At 44.4% G+C, this 22242-nt stretch overlaps 1 protein-coding gene and 1 long non-coding RNA gene across 5 annotated transcripts in view; one reads left to right on the top strand and one right to left on the bottom strand.

Moving 5' to 3' along the window:
- Nucleotides 1-22242, top strand: part of MYLK (myosin light chain kinase) — a 279456-nt gene that overhangs the window by 132764 nt on the left and 124450 nt on the right. For all 4 annotated transcript variants that reach the window (XM_060639759.3, XM_060639758.3, XM_060639756.3 and 1 more), the window contains one exon: nt 7656-7863. In XM_060639759.3, coding sequence (XP_060495742.2) covers nt 7656-7863 — 208 coding nt within the window. The remainder of the gene's footprint in view (nt 1-7655; nt 7864-22242) is intronic.
- Nucleotides 6895-9905, bottom strand: LOC132683617 (uncharacterized). The gene is made up of 2 exons (XR_009612312.3): nt 9345-9905; nt 6895-7220 (listed from the first exon to the last, which is right to left on the bottom strand). It is a non-coding gene; the product is annotated as an uncharacterized LOC132683617 (long non-coding RNA).

Here is a 22242-nt window from a genome sequence, read left to right as displayed (position 1 = left end):
TTGGGTGGGGGCAAGAACACAGGGGCGGGGATGGGAGAAGAGGATAGCTGTAGATAGCTTCAGGCTTGCATCTTCCCAGCTTGAGATCTCTGTGAAAAGAGACAGCTTTGGTCTCCCTTTATTCTAACTTAAAACTGCAGTGAAGAGCTCTGATTGGCTGGCTTGGATCATCTGTCCATTTTTGGAGCCCAGGCACATTGGCCAGGAGGCAGCTGACTGACTGGTGTTCCCACCATGTGGTAGGCAGAGGGGCATGGGGTGTGCGGCTTACACTGGGGAAGGTGGGCAGGAGATCTTGAGCAAGTCAAACAAAACCAAGCCACAGCGCATATTTGTTAAAATCTCTGCAATGCCACATGCCTCCTGTTAATATTTTAATATGTCTGAGAGCATATCTCAACCCAGTAGCAGAAATGGAGAGCTCCTGGGCCAGCCTCATCAGCTGGAGAGGCCATGTCCTTGAAAGTCATCATGAGAACGAGTAAACCGAGAACCCCAGGGCTTTGTGAAGAGAGGCTACTGGTAGGGCTTAATAATCCTGCAGCCACCCCGGAGCAACTGGGAGTTTAAACAGAAGGACACTTGCTGTCATAAGGAAACTATGAAGTTACGGGAATTAGGAGAGCAAATATGTAAGGAGTCCTGATTACACTTAGGATTTTGTTTCTTTGTTGGACTGCTTCAGGTGTTTTTAGGTGTTTGTATCATTAAAAGGGAATCAAATAAAAAAAGTTGCATGCATTGGTAAGCTTGATTTAGATAAAGGAAAATAGATTTTTTTTTTGAAAGATTCTGAAAGGCCTGGGGTGTAACCCAAGGCTGCCAAGACATCGCCTGCCTTGTGCTCTGAGTGGGATGAAACATGAAGTTCTCAGACAAGGTGCCCATGTCTTGGGCCATGGAACTTGCCATAAAAAGTGGAAGTGGCTGATCACAGAGGGAGACTTTCGGCATCTGTCCCTGAAGACATATGTGGCATTTGCTGAGCCACTTTGAGGAATGGTTCTTTACATTCTGATTTTATTTCTCATGGAACCACTTTTGCCCTCACTGTTTCACCTTGGACTAGGGGCAGGGTGTGCCAGCAATTTCAGCTTCTCACTAACTGCTGTTTTTGGCTAGTCTGATCTCTTCCTGATGGATTCTGTGTGTTCAGTTAAGGCTTTTGACTTTTGGCAACGGGATTATTCAAAGTGTCTGCCTGTCTATAGGGCTGTGTGCCAGTTGCTAACACAGACACAGACCCCCAAGCTTGGTCATGCCATGCCCGTGATTCACCCTTCACTCTTCACCCTCATAATATATCCATGATGTCAGTTTTATAGACATTTTTTGTGGTTGAATTTGTTTGGGGTGTTAATGTTTTCACTCTCCTTTCTGTGCATCATATGCATTTATTTATTATCTGAGTGAGCTTATACTTGGAGTTGGGGCAGAGGATTCCTCTTCAACCAGTTCCTCGGCACCATTGGTTTATTTCCCGTTATTTTCTAGTTTTCAAATCACCAGCCCTGACCAAGTAATTTATCATAGGGGAACTTGTTTGTTATGTAAGAAACAGCCTTGAAATAGGGTAAGAAGTTCAGAATCTTGTGTTGCAGGCAGTCAGGGAATTATAAGCCGGTAGACAGTCATGTTGCAGAGTCGGTATTGTCCTGCTCAGGGGAGAAACTTCCGCCTAACAGGTTTCTGAAATGTCCATCTGCTGGGCTCAGCCATTCCCAGCATCGATTCAGTGACTCAATGAGATTCCAATGGATAGTCTTGGGTAACCCCTCGAGTCTACTGTTCCCAGCCCCGAAGTTTTTTAGCTCACGGCTCATGGTTTCTTTGTCTACCTACCTTCTCAGCTCTCTAGCATCCCACTGGACGGCCTGTTTTCACCCTGGCCTCAGTGCAATCCTGGTTTCTCTCCTCTTGGTCTCCCTCCATCTCCAATAGGGGCGGACTCTCAGATACATCTCCTGCCCGACCTGGCTGATAACATCAGCCTTCAGTTGTGTGGGCTTGCAGTGTGCATGTGGAGACAGGCCTGACCAGAAACAAAGGACTTGCAGGAGATCATCAAAAACAGCAAAATCACCCTCTGTCTGCCACTCCCCAAGCTAAGAAGACAGACATGTTGCCCCGAGTCTTGCCAGGGTTGTGGAGACAGGGAGCTTATCGCTCCTCTGGGCTTAGGCTGTGGTAGGCCATGGTAGCCTGTCCTGAGCACCTTGGAATAGACTGAAAGCCCTTCACACATGGCAGAAAAAAATCAAGTCTTAGTGCCTTTAAGAATGTTTCATTTTCGGTCATTAAGTAAATTTCAAAACAGCACCAGCTTTTGAAAAAATGTCTCTCGAGTATAACAGGTGGGTGTAACATAGCAGCTGAGCAACTGCCCGCTTTCTCCTCATCTCCCAACACTTACAGAACGAGCCCCCATTCCCTCTACAGGCCTTTTGAGGACATAAAGGTTCGTGAGGATGTTTTATGGAACTGGAGCACAGTTTTACTATTTTAAATTATTATAGGGGTTATGGTTATTCTATCTTTATTTTTATGACAAGTTGTTGGTTATGCTCTTGATTTATTTGATCCCAGGCTTTTGTTCAAGAACACAACCTCCAATTAAATGTGGTTACTGTGGCAAAAATATGATTCTCCTTAGAATGACCCTCTGTGGGGCTGTTTCCAAAAACTCATTATGGTAAAAAGGCAAGGCTAGCTGTTCATGTTCGTGAGCATGTCTCCTTGTGGTCACTTGGTTTTCCTGTATGGAGGATTAGAGGGTAGGAAGGCTGTGGGCTGGACCCAGAGGAGACTAGAGGGAGAGACAGGAAGCTAAGTGGGTCACTATTCAGAAACATACTATCTCACAAATGGCCTTAGGTATCAGGAGCTGTTTTCTCTTCTGTGAAAGAAGGAATACAACCTGAAGAGGCTAGGTAGCTAAGCCAGTCCCAGGACTCAGGCCTCAGGTCTCAAGCTGCCCTCCCTGTATCACACTGAATGTCCTGGGGGGTGTCTTGGGCACACGTATGGCACTAATCCAGTATATCTTAGACTGTTCACATTGCCATAACAGAAATACCATAGACTTGGTGGCTTAAACAATAGAAATTTATTTCTTATAGTTCTAGTGGCTGGGAAGTTCAGGATCAAGGCACCACTAGATTCAGTGTCTGGTGAAGGCTTGCTTCCTTGCTCTTGCTGTGTCCTCACCTGATGGAAGAGGTGAGGGAGCTTTTCACTATCCCTTTTCTAAGGGCACTAATCCCATTCATGAAGGCTTCAATTTCAGGACCTAATGACCTCCCAAGGGCCCAATCCTAATACTATCACATTGGCAATTAAATTTGAACTTATGAATTTTGGAGGAACACAAGCATTTACTCTATAGCACTGCCTGATTGTTACTCTGGGGGGACACCCAAGACTTGTTTTGGGCCTGGCCATATCTTTTATGAACTCTTGACTTTTTCTCAAAGTGGAGAGCAGATATTACTTTAATGAGAGATTCAGGGTCTATTAGAGAAAGAAAAGACACGTATCAGTGTTTTAGGTTCTACAGTATTTGTCCTACCAAAAACATGAATTTACAATGAGGAATAGAGAGATCTCCACTTAATGTGCCATTTACTGACTAATCATCTACTTCTTTGGGCCTCTTTCCTCAGCCGTTTGGACTTAATAATATGATTGGCTTTGTGTGCTGTGTCACTGACACTCTTGGAGCCCTACCCAGACCCCCTTCACCAGGCCTGTATACCCATTCCCAGCCACTGTGTTGGCTAAGGGTTCACAAATGGGATTCCCTAAGCCCTTATTTTGGGTTCTGCTTCTGGATACCCCAACCCAAGACACTTTGCTCTTAGTGTTGCAAGAATGAAATGAGATTCAGTATGTGAAGGCCCTCTAAAAACTGAAGTATCAGTGGGTGTTTAGTGTGACCTGGGACCAAACTGCAAAATTTCTAGCTGTGGGTTCTTGGCTGAAGGTTCGTGATGAAGGCGGATAAGGCACCCAGGGAAGGCAGGGCTGTTGTCTTGTATCCCAAAGGTGTGAACCCAGTCTTCTCTCTTTTTCTCACCCAGGAGTCCAGGATAGTGGACAGACAGTAAAAATGGGTTTACATAAAGCTGATTGTCTTTAAGTAATGTTAGGTAGTGGTGGAAGGTTTTTCTCATATTAGGAAGATAAGAATTGGAGTTGCAAATCATTTAGACCTTGGAACTGAGCAAGGTCCCAGAAATCCTTGTGTGTGCTTCAGGTGCAAGGTGCTACAAAAGTCCTACTGCAAACTGCAACTTTCTAAGAGGTCCCAGTTTCAGCATATTTAAAAATTCCTGGATGTTTATTTCAACAGGACATTTCAGGGGTAAATTGGCAGAGGAGGAGAGGGTGGTGTAGAAAGCAAGAGGAACATTGAAAGAGGGAGCTGGGTCCCTGAGGTCTAGAATACTTGCAAAGTCCCAGTTAATCATTGATGCCCCAGGGCCTGATGGGCCACCAGAGGTGGCCTGGCTGCAGGGGGCCAGAGTACTTGCTAATGGAATGCTAGCGATGCCTTTGGTGCAGTTAATGATTTATCTCCTCCCATTACAGTGTTCTGCACTCCCTTTCTGTGACACTGTCAGGAGGCTGTCTAATCATCTTCTGGAGGTTAGGCTGGCTGTGTCTAACAGAGTGGAGGAGAAGACCATGGTGGTTTGCAAAATCACTATAGTACTTCCAACGGGCTGGGCTTCCTTTTGTAGGAAAGAGTGTCTTTCATTAGTTGTTTCCTAAAAATATGTTTTAACAAAGTAATTGTTGTCTGATGTTCCTTTGTGTGAACCTTTGTGCCAAGATAGCGTCACAGGATGATGTGATTTTATATGGGTACACAACATTTATCACCATCAAAGTTGCATAATGTTTATTTGCAGAGTGCTTTTATTTCCGTTGCTAGATTTAAGTACCTTGAGGGCCTTGACAGATTAATGAATGTTTATATATTCGTTATACATAGTAATATAAAAGAAATACATATATTCATTTAAAATTTTTTTTCTACTTCACAAAGGCCAGCTATGTTACTTGCAGAAATACCAGAAAATACTCAGTAAAGAAAAAGAGGAGAGACCCAGAGATAACCACTGTTAACACTTTGTTTCATATTATAATAGATGTCAGACCTTATCTGTCCAAGTGAATGTGGCCCCCTTCAGCACCATCAACCTTACAATAGGACTTGAGGGGCACCTGGGTGCCTCAGTTGGTTGAGAGTCTGACTGTTGTTTTTGGCTCAGGTCATGATCTCACTGTTTCTGGGTTTGAGCCCCAAGTCGGGCTTTGCGCTGGCAGTGCAAAGCCTGCTTGAGATTCTCTCTCTCTCTTTTTCTGCCCCTCCCCCACTCTCACTCACTGTCACTTTCAAAATAAATAAGCTTTAAAAAAAAGAAAAAGACAGGGGTGGCTCAGTCAGTTAAGCATCCAACTTTGGCTCAGGTCATGATCTCATGGTTCGTGAGTTCGAGCCCCGCATCGGGCTCTGTGCTGACAGCTCAGAGCCTTGGAACCTGCTTTGGATTCTCTGTCTCCCTCTCTCAGTGCCCCTCCCTTGCTCTCTGTCTCTCTCTCTCTCTCAAAATTAAAAGCATTAAAAAAATTAAAAAACAAAAGATAGGATGTGTTTTGGTGAAGCTGCAGTGTCTTCAGACATTGTTTTCTGCTTCGGGGGGAAGTGACTTCAGAATCTGAGCATTCCCTCACAGATACTCAGTCTCTGTCACGAATATGGTTTAGATTTCAATGAGAGAGGGATTTTTTGTTTCCAGAAATAATAGATAAGATGGGTAGGATTGATTTGAAGTTTTGATTTTGTTTTTTTGTTTTTTTGCGTTTTTCATGGAGGCCAGACTACATATTAGGGAGGATGGGGAGACAGGCCTTGTGAGGTTCATAAAGTGGCATTGAAGGGATGACTATGGAATAACCAGAGAGGGGATTATTCACGTTGGGGCTTTTTTCTTTGTGATTCCAGGCTTCCTTTCCTAGGAAGACATTTGCATGCTGGCTGCTGAGAAATGGGTTTGAGGATGAATTGATGGCTGGATGCCTGGGAATGGAAACGAGCACAGTCCAAAGACAGCTCCTGAAGCTGTTAGCATGGTTGTTTCTGCATTGGCGTGCTTAGGGGAGTCGCTGTGTTTGGATGCCGATGTGCAATGCATGTACCTGCTTTCCCCCTCTCTCCTTTGTACCGATATAGCATCTCTCTGACCTTGCTGGGGATGTGAGGAGGATTATTGCTATAGGTCATTGAAAGCTCTCTTTGTAAATGCAGTTTGGGGTCATCCAGCAGATTGTGGTTTTGTCCCATCCATGTCCATTCTCTTTTGTCTTGCAGTGGATACATGGGTAGGAAAAAAAAAAAAAAAAAAAAGCTGTTGCTACCACCAGTTTATAATGCAAACATTTTCTTTCTCAGGAGATTTTTGTGATGTTTTCCATGCATTTTCCAGTGCTAAAATCCCTTAATTCTGGGTCCAAGGCTGTGCATCGATGGGCCGGTCTGAATCCTGTTCCTCCAAAGATGAGTCCATTCTGAAGAGCCTGTTGAGTTTCAGGGGTTGGAGGGCCCTTGGGGAAACTTCTTTCTCTGAAACTCAAGGTGATTTCTTTTCTTGGAATTTGTCCCTCTTAATCTTCCCGTCTTTGGGGAAACATCTCTCTCTGAACAAGTTACTATAAGGCTACAGGTACTTAGGAAAGTGCTTACCACTTGGCACTCAATAGATGTTGGCGGCTGTTTTTAGAGACAGCCGTCTAGAGCTGCACAGCTCCATGAACACATCAAGCAGAAACACGTGTGTTGTTGTAACTTTTCTAGTACCGCATTAAGAAAGTGAAAAGAAGCAAGTAACATTCATTTTAACAATGTATTTTACTTAACATGTCAAAAATACTCTATTTTCTATGTGTAATCAACATTTTTAAATGATCAAGATAATTTTCCATTCTTTTGTTCGCACTAAGTCTTCAAAACTGGAGTGTAATTCACACTTATGGTGTAGCTCAGTTAGGACTAGCCCTGTTTGGAGTGCTCCGTTGCCATGTGTGGCTACCATGGCTTCCATCCCGGGTGACTCCAGTCTAGAACCTTGCCACTCAGGGTGAGTTCTGGAGACCAGGAGCATCAGCACCATCTGAGACCTTGTCTGAACTGAAGAATCTCTGGCTCCACCCCAGACCTAGAGAAGCAGAATCTGCATTTTAACAAGTGATTTATTTGAATATCCAAATGGGAAGCCCTGGTCCAGAATGCCCAGGCTTAGTCCCCACCCCCTGAAATTTTGATTTAATCTATCCAAGGTAGGAGCTGGGCACTAGTATTTTTTTAAAGCCTCCCCTGGTGATTCTAATATGTAGCCAGGCTTGAGTCACTTGCATAGTGGGCTCTGGAGCCAGGATGCCTGGCTCTGCCCCTTTCTACCTTTGAGGCCTCAGAAAATCTACTGAAAGACTCTCCGTGCCTCAGTTTCTTCATGCCATGAAAGTAGTAGCTGCTCCAAGGGATGTTATGAGGATTAAGTGGTTAATACGTGCAAAAGCACCCAGAACAACACCAGGCACATAAGAAGCACTCCTTAAGTATAAGCTCTCACCCTTTCTTCTTTTCCTTGAAGGTCCGGGGTTACCCAGAGCCCCAGGTGACGTGGCACCGAAATGGGCAACCCATCACCGGTGGGGGCCGCTTCCTGCTAGATTGCGGTATCCGGGGGACTTTCAGCCTTGTGATTCATGCTGTCTGTGAGGACGACAAGGGAAAGTATACCTGTGAAGCCACCAATGATAGTGGTGCCCGCCAGGTGACAGTGGAGTTGACTGTAGAAGGTGAGTTTCAGGAAGCGAGAATCGTGGTGGGAGATGAGCTGTCAGTCTCCCCAAGGCCTGCAGCTCCTGCTTCTGCCCCTCTCGGGCAGAAGAGAAACCCACAAGGGAAAGCGTGCTGAGCTCTGAACTCAGGACCTTTTAGTCTAATGGGGGAAATGTGGTTCCTGAGAACAAGGGAGGCATCCCAGGAGACACGGTCAACCTCACATCACCTCACTTGCCTGCTCTAGCCTTCCTATGGCTTCCCCTCACACTGAGACTGAAGCCAGACTGGCCCCACCTGGCTCTCCAGACTCATCAACCACTCCTGGCCAGGCTCCCTCCACTGTGGTCAAGCTGTCACCTCCCTGCTCCCCACCGCCCCTTCCTTCAGCAAGTCTCAGGGCCTTCCCCTGCCGTTCCCTGTCCTCCTTCAGGTCTCTGTTTCCAGGTCCCCTCCTTAGAGGACCCTTTCTGACCACCCTAACCCCAGAACTCTCCGTCTTCCCACTCCCCCTGAACCTCTAACTAGAAATGCTAGGAAGAGAAGGACTTTATATTGTTTTTGCTGTATCTCTAGCACCTAGAAAACTTCCTGGCATAGGATAGGTACTGAAATATTTGGGAATGAATGAGCAGTGTTTCTTATCATCATTATAAAGTAATACTTGCTCATTTATAAAAATTTTGTAAAACTCAGAAAAATATATAGGAGATAAACATACCAATGTGTTAACACTAATTATTTTGTCTTCCTTTTCCCCTCTGTACTTAAAAAATTCTATCAACTTTATTAACTGTAAAACTTCCAGGAAAAACATTGACCATAAGTAAAACTGTTTCTTTTGCTGTTAGTGTATCCCCCACATGCTGAAGCCCCTCCACTGAGGAGAACATTTCCAGTTCAGGCCACTGGCTGCTGCTTAAAGGCCTGATGTCTGAAAGGACATGGGGGTTTGTCAGACCCTCAGAGTTATGACGAGGCTCCCTTGACCTCAGCTTATAAGCCTTTCCAGGGGCTTATAAACCAGAAGGTCAGACTCACTTTCTCCTCTCTCAGGAGACAGTCTTCCCAACCTGGTTTTGAGGGACACTGTATGAGAGGATTAAGGTAGCCAGGGAAGGTTCCAGAGGGGGTGAGGTGCACCCGGGCCAATGTTTTCCCTGCTTCCCTACATCATTGAAAGACAGGCTGTTTCACAGAACAGAATGTGCATAGTTTGGATGCTTTCCCCAAATTATTTAACTGAGTGACTCATTCCTTTTAATGACCTTCAAGTGCCTGTGGGCTGGAGCATTCCAAATGGAAAGTGGCACCTGATCAGAGTCTCTGAGTGGCCCTCATCTTGGACAGTTCTGGTGCTGTGCTTTCCCCTACATTATGCACTTTTTCAATATCCATAAATAAAAATTACTTTCCCCCCTTGTATTAGTCAACTCAAGCTGCCATAACAAAATACCACAGACTATCTGGCTTAAATAATAGAAATGTATTTTCTCACAGTTCTGGAGGGTGTATTTGGTTTCTGATGAGAGCTCTCTTCCTAGCTTGCAGATGGCCATTGTGTCCTCATATGGCAGAGAGAGAGCACCAGTGTCTCTTCCTCTTCTTATAAGGGCAACAGCTCTACTGGATTAGGGCCCCACCCTTATGACCTCATTGAACCTTTATCACCTCTGTGGCCCTTTCTCCAAATACAGTCACACTGAGGGGTAGGACTTCAACATATGAATTTGGGTAGACACAAAAGTTCAGTCTATAATACTCCTTTTCTGACTTTCTGTTTATTGCCGGGGAAATGGGGATTTATGAGTCAGAGATCCAAGGTTCTGGTCCCAGCTTTCACCAATCATATGTGTGACTTTAAACCTCTGGACCTCTGTTCCTACAGAATAAAGGGTTTAAATTCAGTGATCTCTATATCCTGGGCTAGCCTTTGTTTTCTGTGATCCATTTTAAAGGAATGGAGTTGGTTAGGCACGCAGAGGAGGTACCTAAAACCCAAGTAATATGAAACCTTTTTTTTCAACTCCCACTTTTGAGGAAGTTAGAGCTGATGATCTACTAAAATTTTTTCTTGCATAATTGAGATGTGGGCAACAGAAAGGAAACAAGACAGGAGAGCTACAGAGGAAGGAGAGAAGACTAAGGCTCTCAATCCTGTCCCCTCCCATTTGGTTTTAATTTGGGGAGACTTAGGCTCAGACCACTTGAGACGTTTTAGGTTCTAATCCTAGGAGAGAGAATGGCCGAAAAGCTGCAGTGTCTTTAAATGTGAATGGCCGTGTATGCATTCTGCTTCTTCATCAAAGGGCCATTTCATCTGTGGCTTAGGACCACCCTATAGATCATGGGCCTGGTGGGGAATGGAAATTCTTACAAAGGGGATCTAGCAGCCACCTGCCTTCTCACCAACTCTGTGCTAGGCTTCTTACTTGGAAAGATCAGAGGTCCTGGAATTAAGAGTAGAATTCATATGTGAAGACTCTTGACCCCCTAGTGGTCAGACTCAGAAGGCAGCGTTGTTAAATGGTCTTGGAATTTAGTTCCACTCATTTCTAACTATGGGGAATTTCTCCTTTTGGAGCCTTATTTCCTTTTCTGTACACTGGAATTAACAGCTACCCCACAGAGCTGTGTAAGGATCAGTGTAGCATTGGAAAATAGTAGGTACTGGGTAAATGTAGCCTTGTGATATTTGAACCCAGTATCAACATCCTGAGCACTACTTCCAGAGAGAAATCCTTGCATGAAGAATAGATGAATATGCTCTCTCGTCTGATTGCCTGTTTGGTCACCAGGCCAGGAAACATACAACATCCTCCATGAGCACAGATGCCTTAACGATAGGACCATTCATACAATGACCTTATGTAGTGGAATGCAGCCCCAGTGTGAGCCCTGGAAAGGCTCTCCGCAGCCAGTCCTGACATGCACCCACCTCCAGGGGGTTGGTCACAGAGACTTGCCACAGAGCAAAGAAGAGACACAGTTCCTGCCCTCTGGGAGCTTTCCTTCTAGTTGCGGGGCCACAGGCCTGTTCTCCAGCACAGCTGTCCATAGAAATATAATGCGAGCCATGTATAGAATCTTAAGTTTTCTAAGCCATGTATAGAATCTTAAGTAGCCACATTAAAAAAAAGAGGTGAATTCACGCCAGTCAGAGTGGCCAAAATGAACAAATCAGGAGACTATAGATGCTGGAGAGGATGTGGAGAAACAGGAACCCTCTTGCACTGTTGGTGGGAATGCAAATTGGTGCAGCCACTCTGGAAAACAGTGTGGAGGTTCCTCAAAAAATTAAAAATAGACCTACCCTGTGACCCAGCAATAGCACTGCTAGGAATTTACCCAAGGGATACAGGAGTACTGATGCATAGGGGCACTTGTACCCCAATGTTTATAGCAGCACTCTCAACAATAGCCAAATTATGGAAAGAACTTAAATGTCCACCAACTGATGAATGGATAAAGAAATTGTGGTTTATATACACAATGGAGTACTACGTGGCAATGAGAAAGAATGAAATATGGCCCTTTGTAGCAACATGGATGGAACTGGAGAGTGTGATGCTAAGTGAAATAAGCCATACAGAGAAAGACAGATACCATATGGTTTCACTCATATGTGGATCCTGAGAAACTTAACAGAAACCCATGGGGGAGGGGAAGGAAAAAAAAAAAAAAGGTTAGAGTGGAAGAGAGCCAAAGCATAAGAGACTCTTAAAAACTGAGAACAAACTGAGGGTTGATGGGGGGTGGGAGGGAGGGGGGGGTGGGTGATGGGTATTGAGGAGGGCACCTTTTGGGATGAGCACTGGGTGTTGTATGGAAACCAAGTTGACAATAAACTTCATATATTGAAAAAATAAAAATAAATAAATAAATAAATAAATAAATAAATAAAAGAGGTGAAGACAATTTTCATAAAATATTTTCCTTAACCCAATATATCCAAGATACTAACATTTCAGCATATAATTAGTATAAAATTATTAATGAGATATTTTATAGTCTTCAGCCTTTGGGGTATATTTTACACTTACAGCACATCTTGATTCAGATTAATTGTATTTCAAGAGCTCAATAGCCACATATGGCTAATGCCTATCATTGGACAGCACAGCTCCAGAAGCTCCCATTTAAATAGGGATAAACAAGGCTTAGCAGGAAAAAAAAAAAAAAAAAAAAAAAAAAAAAAAAGGAAAGAAAACCCACCTTATATGAATAAGGTGGTGAGTAGTCCTGGGCAATGACATCCACAGAGTGAGTCTAGAACTTGGGGTGGAGTGAGGGGTTATGCTGAAATGACAGAGGTGCCCCATACTTGGTGGTCTGAGTTTTGTGTTCCAGGGACCAAGGATTCACTTAGCTCATTTCAAGTAATAAAGGGTTCATTTTAAGACTTGAGCTCAGGAGCTCAGGGTAAGCCAAACTGGCAGGCCCAGAGGAAATCCAGGCCTCAGGATGGCCTATACTCACCTTACAGGATTGTTTGGTGCAAACGCAGGGACACACGAATCCCCCTAGGAAACTTGTTAAAAATGCAGGTTCTGATTCCATGGGTCTGGAGTGGGAGCCTGAGTGTCTGCCGTTGTAATCAGTCCCAGAGGATGCCCATGCTGCTGGTCCGTGGATCACACTTTGAGTAGCAAAGAAGGATTCAATTACCGATGTGATATCTTTAGCCTAATACAGTAATTCTCACATGTGAGCATGTATCAGAATCACCTGAAGGATATTTCTGAAACCACAAAATGCTAGGCCTGCCCCAGAGTTTCTGATTTAGGAGGTTGGGATGGGCTCAAGAATTTTCACTTATAACAGTTTTCTTGGTGATGCTGATGCTGCTGATACTGCTGCATACTGGGACCAATACTTTGAGAACCAGTGGGCTGCTGCTTATACCTATGGTTAGGGTACTCCAGAGAGATGGAATAGATTGTACATATATACGTGGAAAGAGATTCATTACAAGAAATTGGCTCACGTGATTGTGGAGGCTGACAAGTCCCAAGATGTGCAGTCAGCAAGCTGAAGACCCAGGGGAGCCAACCCTGTAGTTCCAATCCAAGTCCAAAGGCCTGAGAACCAGGGGAGTTGATGGTGTCATTTCAGTGCAAAGGCCGGCAGGCTCAAAACCCAGAAGAGTTGATATTTCAGATGGAGTCAACCACAGAGGAAGAACCCATGTCCCAGGTCAAAGGTAGTCAGGCAGGAGGAATGCCTCCTTATTTGAGGGAGGGTCAGCCTTTTCATTCTATTCAGATCTTCAACTGATTAGATGAGGCCCACCCACATTGGAGATGGCAACTGTTTTACTCAGGCTACTGATTTCAATGTTGATCTCATCCAAAAACACCCTCACACAAACATCCAGAATAGTGTTTGACCAAATATCTAGGCAAGCTTTGTCTCAGTAAATTGACAAACAAAATTAACCATCACACCTACTAAATACTTTATTAGAATATTCCTGAATTATTTCATGGAATCTGATTAACATATTTCTCTTTTTTAAGCTATTCATTAGGAATATCAGCTAAGTAACACAAAGCTTCTATGACAGTTAGCAGTGGTATATGATATGGTCTGGAAAGGCAGAATGGGAACATGTGCACATAGGTTGTGAGAAAGCAGCCACAAAGCCAAGAAAAGACATGCAGAGACCAGGTATAACATAACCAGAGCTAACTCTCAAACTATCCTTCCTCCATGTTGCTGGCAAGATTAGGATTGGTCATCCTTGGGACAGGTGCCACCATGTTCCAACCTGCACTGGTGGTACAGGGCAGGTAATGGGTATAGAACATGGCTGCAGGTGGTTGTCACTTTTGCAGGCCTGTGGTCATGGCAGGTGTCACTAGGGTGTGGCTTATACTCTGCCAGTGTGATTACAAATGGAGCCTTCTTTGACTTTTGAAAGAGTCCCAGTGTAGATAATAAATTACATGGTTATCCTAGCCACGATTGACGTGTCCGGTGCAATGGGCAGTGAGAAAGCTATAAAGGTAATGTTGAGAAATAAAGGGTTATTTTAGGAGAAGAGGAGTAGCAAGAGCAGTAGTTTCAGAGGACGTAGATAAAGTTTACTTTCGTCTCTGAAACATACATTCCAGTCCATTGACCACTCTGCATTAGAATGCAGTGAACAGTTTTGGGGGCGCCTGGGTGGCTCAGTCAGCTAGCTAGGCATTCGACTCTTGATTTCGGCCCAGGTCGTGATCCCAGGATCGTGGGATCGAGCGCCGTGGAGCTCCTTGCTGAGCATTGAGCCTGTCTAGGATTCTCTCTCTCCCTCTGCCCCTCTCCCATGTGCATCTGCTCTCTCTCTAAAATAATTTTTTAAAAATGCAAGGAACAATTTTTTAAAGTAAATTTTAAAATAACGAATACGTGTTCACTGGGGAATAGATTTGGCCAGGAGCTCCCTCCTCTTGGGGAGTTTTCTTTGAAATAAATAGGAAGGTCAAAAACCTAGCTTCCCCCCTCTTTTTTGGACCCAGCCTTGGCCATCAGTCTTTCTTCTCTCTCTGTTAGGTGCCCCATCCTTCGTGCAGATTCCTCCTCCTCTGCCTCCTTCCACTGCCCTGTGCACCACTCTGCTCCTGTCTGTGTTAGGCACTGGAGACAGAGCAGAGCAGTTCAGACAGAGTAGCTGCCTCCTTGGAGTTATTGGGAAAGAGAGACTATAACTAAGTAACAAATATAACTTTGGCAGTAGAATTAAGAGCTCCCTGACCATGTGTAAGAAAGAGGGCCAGGTAGCGGGCTGCCTGGAATGTGACGGCGGGACAAAGAGTGACCTCATGTCCTGGGATTTAAGGGAGACGAGTGGCCCTGGGAACTCAGAGCTAACCGAAGGGTGCGGGAGCTCAAGTGTGTATTCCCATTTCCCCGTCTGTCGTTACTTGAGGGCTTCTTCCTGACGTGGACTCTCTATCCCTCTGGCTTGGCCTCTATGTGATCCAAATCTGGTCCTGAGACCAGAAATAAAGCACCAAAAAATTGTGGGAGTATTTGCAGACATATTTTAGAGTGGGAAATAGTGAGACAGTTAGTGGGGTCAGCAGAGAGAGGTTATGTCTGGAGAGGCAGGCAGGACTTAGACCCTGGTGACGGAAAGCCACTGGAGGGTATCAAGGAAGAAAATAACACGATTTGATTTGGGCAAAATATCTCACTGAAGGGTGTGTGTGGGGGGGGGAGGGTGGGCGGGGTGCAGGATGCCATTGGTTTCCTGTCTTTAAGCATCAATTTTCTGGAAATTGAGAAAACAGTTGTTTCCATTTCCCCATAGAAAGCATTTTCCAGATCCAAACTGGAGAGATCAGTGTGCTGGATCTTTTAATGGCATGCCAGCCAATGAAATGATAGAAAGCCGCTCCCCTCTGCCCCTCACCTCCACTTTGCTTGTTTAGCACTTGTCCTTTATCCCAGAAAGATACGGATTTTCCTCAGTTCCTCCCTAATCCACACCACTGGCTGGCTCAGTGGGTGCTAAGGGCTGTAGGGGTTTGCTTTGCCTTTTAGTTGCCCCTCTTCCAAACAAGGCTTGTGCTCCTGTGGTCTGCCCGGCTTTCCTCTTCCAGAAGGTCGGCCTCCTGCTCACCTCCTACCCAAGCACACTTCCCACTTGCCCCAGCCTCCCCGGCGCTGCAGCCTCCACTCTCTATACCCCCATGAAACCACTGTCCCGCAAGCCAAGGCCCCCTGACAGTGTGGGAGAGAGAGGGTCAGGCGGCAAGCTGCTGGGAGTTTGGCAGCAGAGGGGACAGTGACCCCATGTCATGGGACCTAAGGGAGAAGAGTGGCCCTCGTGACTGCTACTCCAGCTATACTGGCACCACTGACACCCGCTTTCCTGGGGGATTTTGAATTTGTAGGAAATGCTCCTGTGCCACATTTTTTTGCCACTACCCTTTTTTAGGGACAGATTTCTCAGATCCCCTTTATTTTCACATTGGATTAGATTGATGACATTATGGATTTTGAGCCCATGTCTGTTTACAGCAGCTGAGTCTTAAATCCTTGTATTCCTCAAGAATGCCTGTTGTGCCTCTCCTTGTGTGTGTGTTTGCCTGTGTGTGCTCTTATTTCTTTTGTACTATTTTTTTATATCTACATTTCCCACCTACCTAAAGATCTGTAATCATATTTCCCATTGACATTCTGTATAAACTCAGTTTATAACACTCCCTGATGCCCCTTCCTTTTTTGTAGGAGCATATGCCCTATCTAAGGGTGCCTGGGTGGCTCAGTCGGTTAAGCGTTCAACTTTGGTTTACATCATGATCTCACAGTTCATGAATTGAAGCCCTGTGTCGGGCTCTGTGCTGACAGCTCAGAGCCTGGAGCCTGCTTGGGATTCTGTGTCTCCCTCTCTCTCTTCTCTTTCCCTGTTTGCTCTGTCTCTTTCTGTCTCTCAAAAATAAATAAAAAACATTAAAATCCAGCAGCACTTGGGTGGCTCAGTCGGTTAAGCCTCCGACTTTGGCTCAGGTCATGATCGTGCCATTCCCAAGTTCGAGCCCCACATCAGACTGTGTGCTGACAGCTCAGAGCCTGGAGCCTGTTTCAGATTCTGTGTCTCCCTCTCTCTCTGCCCCTCCCCCATTCACGTTCTGTCTCTCTCTCTCAAAAATAAATAAACATTAAAAATTATTTTTTAAATTTCAGCCAGGATTTTAAAAGCTCTGAGTTTTTGTCCATTTCTGTCTCATCAAAGTTAACAATAAAAATGTGTTAGAAATGAACATTGTTCTTTCTGCCCCACAGATCTCTTGGTAGTGAAACAGCTGTGTGTCAAGACGGCCTTGGCAGAAGCCTCACTTACTTGCTATATGGAAGAGCCACATGCAAATCATTTGGTCTCCTTTCTGCTCCTGAAGGGTGACTCCCAAACCCCCTTCACCTTGACTCCCTTTCCTCCTTTATTTTCACCCTCCCCTCTCCTTTCCCCTCTTCTCCCCTCCACAGTATTGCTAGTGCCCCTGACTGGCCCGTCTTTGTCCCTGCTGACATTGCCCCCTTTCACGGGTCTCACTCCTCCCCATCTCCGACCTGTCCCCAGCCCTTAGCCAGCAGTCCACGGCTCTCATCAGACTGTATTGAATGTGCTGACTTTGTGCTGGGCTCTCAGGGCAGCAAGAGAGTTTGGTATTGCTCTCAAGAGACTGACTTTCTTGACCTCACATTTCATTATTATATTGCAGTTATGATTCAACATGTGGGTGTATTTATGAGGTGCTGACTTTGTGCGGTGCCATGTGGGAGACAGAGTACTTTGTCGGACCCTTTCTGCAGGAAGTTGGTTGGTCAGATAGGACCTAGGCTCATTAAAAGCTAAGTCAAAGCAGAACTCCAGCCAAGGCAGCACGGGTTTATTTGCCCAATAATCGGCACATGGGCTTTGTAAACTCAGAGGAGAATGAGACCCCTGGAGGCTGAAATAGTCTGCGGTGTCTTCTTGGAGGACAGACTTGGGCGAGTCCTGGAGGAACGAGTCAGATTTAGGCACAGATTGGGATTCCGAAGATGAGGACGGGAGGAAAGGGGAGAGAGTTAGTGACACCATACACACAAGCACGTACACCACACACACACACATACACGAGCACATGCACACACACACATACACAGTCTTGTGTTTTTCATTTTCTCTACCCCAGTGTCTGTAACCTGTCTTGCTTTATTATCTTCCTTTAAGGTCATTTCATGCCTTTTTTTTTTTTTTTTTTTTTTTATATAACATGTCTGTTCTGCCATTTATCCTAACACTACCTTTCTTTAGGCTATATTAGCATTTTTCTTTTTATTTTTTTCTCTCTTTATTGAGAAGTAATTCTTTCTTCAACTCTTTTATTTTTCAGTTGTCCACCTGTTTACCTGTGTCCTTTTCATTTTCCTGGACTGCTCGTACGGTGCTTTTCTACATCATTTGCTTTTAAATCCAAATATGCCCATGAGTCGGTGTGAACTCATCGTGTCTTCTAGTGCACCTGAGCATTTACATACTGAAATAGTCATGGTTGGACATTTACATATTGAAATCGGTATCATTATAATTTATTTTCCCTTAATATTTTAGTTGGGGCTTTATATTTATTTTCTTCTTGAGATGAAATATGGGAGTTAGCAGTAAACTTTGATTCAGGATGGCACAGGGGGCATTACTAAATATCTGTTATAAAAAATGGGCATTTTTTTCTGATAAGAACCACTGTTTGAGGGCACTTGGGTGGCCGAGTCAGGTCAGCATCCGACTCTTGATTTTGGCTCAGGTCATGATCTCATGGTTTGTGAGATGAGCCCAGTGTCTGGCTTTGCACTGACAGCGTGGAGCCTGCCTGGGATTCTCTCTCTCTCCCTCTCTCTCTGCCCCTCCCCTTGTCTGTAAGTGAATAAATAGATAACTTCAAAACAACAACAACAACACTGTTGTAAGCAGTCCTTAAAATCCACTCTGACGTTGCCTGCAAAGTAGGGCATCTGCTCCCTGGTTTGCCTAGAACAATCCTGGTTTACTTTTGTTGTCCTGGCAGAATTATTACTTATGTCACTTCCAGTGCAGAGAGTCCCTGTCTGGGTGATAGTTAAATCATCACGTATTTTGGAAGCATCACTTCTCCTTGCCATCTTGATCACATTACTCCCCTTGTCGGTAGCATTCTCTGTCTCAACCCGGTCTTTATGTGTCCTTTAACAAAAAAACCCTCGTTCCCTCCACTGTTGAACTTTTCACTCCTAAAACCTGCCAGCGTTCTCTTTTACTCGTCCTTGAAAAATCTAAGAGAACTGGTTCAATATTTTCAGTGCCTTGGCCTTTTCTTCCCCCCTCGCTAACTCGATCCTGTCTTCACCAGTTCTCTTAACCTACTCTTCTATTTTTGGCATTTCCATCCTAATCCCCTTTCCACTTATTTTCTTCCCTAGCCTTACTGTTCTGCCAGATTTTCATACTTTCACAAAATTAATTTTGCCTTATCTGACAACTTGCAACTTCAAATTTTTGCCTATAAATAGACCTTGTTGGTTATTTTAGCCCACATTCTCTTTTGGTTTTGATGTCCACTCTCCAGTGTTAACTCACATTAAAATAAGCACTCCGTTCCATTTCTAGCTGCCTGCTTGGTGTGTTACCTTTGGATCATACCATAAACTGCTCTCACCCTGATATAAAAGTTCCTCCAGACAGCATTCTTTTGCTGTTCTTTTAGGCAGTGCCATATTTTTGCTCTATTTTTTTAAAGTAATACAGGAATTTTAGCCTTTGGATTAAGATGTTTAGCTCCCGAGAGTCTTAAAAATGCTTAGTCTATTTTTTTTACTGTGGTTAAAATACACATCAATTTACCATTTTCATCATTTTAAAGTGAATTCAGTGGCAATAAGTACATTCACCATATTGTGCTACTATCACCACCATCTAGTTTTCATTTTTTTTAATGTTTATTTATTCTTGAGAGAGAGAGAGAGCAGGGGAGGAGCAGAGAGAGAGAGAGAGACAGATTCCAAAGCAGGCTCCAGGCTTTGAGCTGCAGCTCAGAGCACGACACGGGGCTGGAACTCATGAGCTGTGAGATCATGACCTGAGCCAAAGTCGGACGCTCAACCAACTGAGCCACCCAGGCACCCCACCACCATCTAGTTTTAAAACTATTCATCATCCTGAACAGAGACCCCCCCCCCCCCCGGCATCCCCACTGAGCAGTTACTCCCATCTGCCTCCCCCAGGCCCTGGAGAGCCACTAATGTGCATTGTCCCCATCCATTTGCCTCTTCTGAACATTTCATATAAATGGAATCACATATATTTTTTTGAGTCTGGCTTTTTTCACTTGGCGAATTTCCCCAGAGTTCATCTGTGTAGTAACATGTAGCAGTACTTTAGTCCTCTGTATGGCTGAATAATATTCCATTCTAGGAATAGACCACATTTTGCATATCCATTCATCAGATAATCAGTCTAATTTTTATCAAATCTTTGCTCCGAGATGAAATGAGTGATACAGTAGCCTGATGAGGGCAGTGAATGGTACATTGATATTTTTCAGAGGGCGTCTCAGCGATTGGGTATGTGGCTAATACCATGGTGCTTAGCCGATAGTAGTCTGTTGGGGTAGCAGAATCTTTTTCCTTTTTTGTCTTTCTTTCTCCATCTGCCCCTTCTTTTTCCCCCCCCTTATTTTTGGTAACTAGATTACATTTTGCTTTTTCTTTACCATTATATTTATAGGTTTCAAAAAATACAGCTGAATAAATTACTCATAGTTCTCCCACCCAAAAATAATTACTATTAATAATATTTTGATGTATTTTCTTCTGGTTGTTTTCCTGTGCTTGGATGCTTTATTTTTTCCTAGTTAAGATCACATTGAGTTCATAATATTGTAGGATGCTCTCTCTCTCTCTCTCTCTTTTTTTTTTTCCATAAAGTTCATTTATTTTACAAGAATTTGAATCCTACAAGGATTTGGGCACTGTTCTGGATACTTCTGATGAATGAATAAGAAGTTCTGGTGGGGAGGGGCGCCTGGGTCACTCAGTTGGTTAAGTGTCTGACTTTGGCTCAGGTCATGACCTCACAGTCTATGGGTTCGAGCCCCACATGGGGCTCTGTGCTGACAGCTCAGAGCCTGGAGCCTCCTTCGGACTCTGTGTCTCCCTCTCTCTTTCCTTCCTCCACTCATACTCCGTCTCTCACTGTCTCAAAAATAAATAAACATTAAAAAAATTAAAAAAGAAGAAGTTATGGTGGGGATATGGTTTGGGAGTCATCAGCTTATAAATGATATCTAAAACTTCCTGTGGTGGGGGGGGGGGGTAGGGAGGGAGAATCAGCAGTGCAGAACTAGGACCCACTCAGCCATGCGGGCCCTCCCACGTGCAAAGGTGGAACAGAGAAGGTGGTTGACGAAGAGTAGGCACCTGGCAAAAGCCAGAGGGTCTGGAGGAGCATGTACTTGGGAGTGGAATAGCCCCATGTCAAATGCTGTTGAGCACCTGAGTGATGGGGGACAGAATTATCCATTGCGTCTGGCAAGACAGTAGTCAGGATGAGTTCATTAGAGTACAGAGGATCACAGCCCACCCAAGTGAAGTATGCCAAAGAGCAAATGATAAAATACTGCAGTGTATTTCTGCATGTTTCATATATTCTTAAACATAATTTTATGGCAGAATAAGATGTTCAGTTGTACACTTTACTTAACCACTTATTATCTTCCTACTGTGTGACATTTATAGTTTCTAATTTTTACTGTTACCAAGAAGACTGAAATGAAAAGCTTTGTAAACTTTCTTTTCTACTTTTAGCATCACTTCCTTTGATTTGGAGGCACAGAAAGGAAGGTGCTGGTCTAAGACCAGAGTCTCTTTAGAGCTTATGATTCTTATTCGCTCTAATACTTTCAAAAAGGACTGAATGGTTTGCCCTTCCTCCAAAGGTGTCTGAGGGGCCCCAGCATCTTGATTGCAATTGTCAGTTGGGTCCTCCCAGAACAAGTTTCTCCTTTTATCTGCTTAGAAGTTCTTTTAACCTTGAATAGACTATTGAATGGCAAGAACCAAACTGACATTATGGAATGAAAACTATACACAATTCACTGAATAGTTGTGTTAAACAGAAATACATGTACAATAATTGACAATCCACTGGAACCATAACTTACATGAGATACTGGTGTTAGCTGTTAATCCTTTTCCACGAAGGTTCATTCATCCGTAAACCTGATACGGCCAAGGGAAATACGCAGTCTCCATTCCCGTGTTCCTGTGCCTTCCTACAGATGTGATCGGTGCTAGAATTTAAGGAAGTTTACCCCTCTTCCAGTAAACATCCTGCAGATTTCCCATTGCAGCTGCCTGCTGATATTCAGGGAATGACTTCCACACCTTCTATGTGTGCCTTGGGCAGGGTTTTATAAACATTCCCAGGTTGTGGCAAAAAGAGAACAACTTCCAGGCTGATCACTGTCTCAGAAATGTCCTCCTTTCCCAAACCTCCATATTCCTGAAAAACACCCCACCACTTTAAGGTCACTTCCTGGTCACATTAGGAGTTGTCCCTCCCCAGTAGCAGCTGCCTGACTGGGTTTGCTATTTAACTACTTCCTGTCCACCTTACCCAGGACCTGTAGTATCCACGGTGCTGCTGATGCAGATTCTGGTGAGGTGCTGGCGGCAATGTTGATTGTATCAAATGTGAATAGATCTAGTGCGAGAGATGCGTGTGCATCTCCTTCCCTTCCACAGGCTCATCTTCTGGAGAGGTCCTGGATCGCCAAAGATAATCCCCTAAGTAGAAGGTCCAGTGGCATGGGATAGTTCAGCAGAATGGTTGAGTGTTCTACAACAGGCACACCCGGATGCATTTCTGCACTATTACTGGCTCTGTG

This window comes from Panthera onca, chromosome C2 (assembly GCF_046562875.1).
Source record: "Panthera onca isolate mPanOnc1 chromosome C2, mPanOnc1 haplotype 2, whole genome shotgun sequence".
Taxonomy (NCBI): domain Eukaryota; kingdom Metazoa; phylum Chordata; class Mammalia; order Carnivora; family Felidae; genus Panthera; species Panthera onca.
This window is presented reverse-complemented; position numbering and strand designations above follow the sequence as displayed.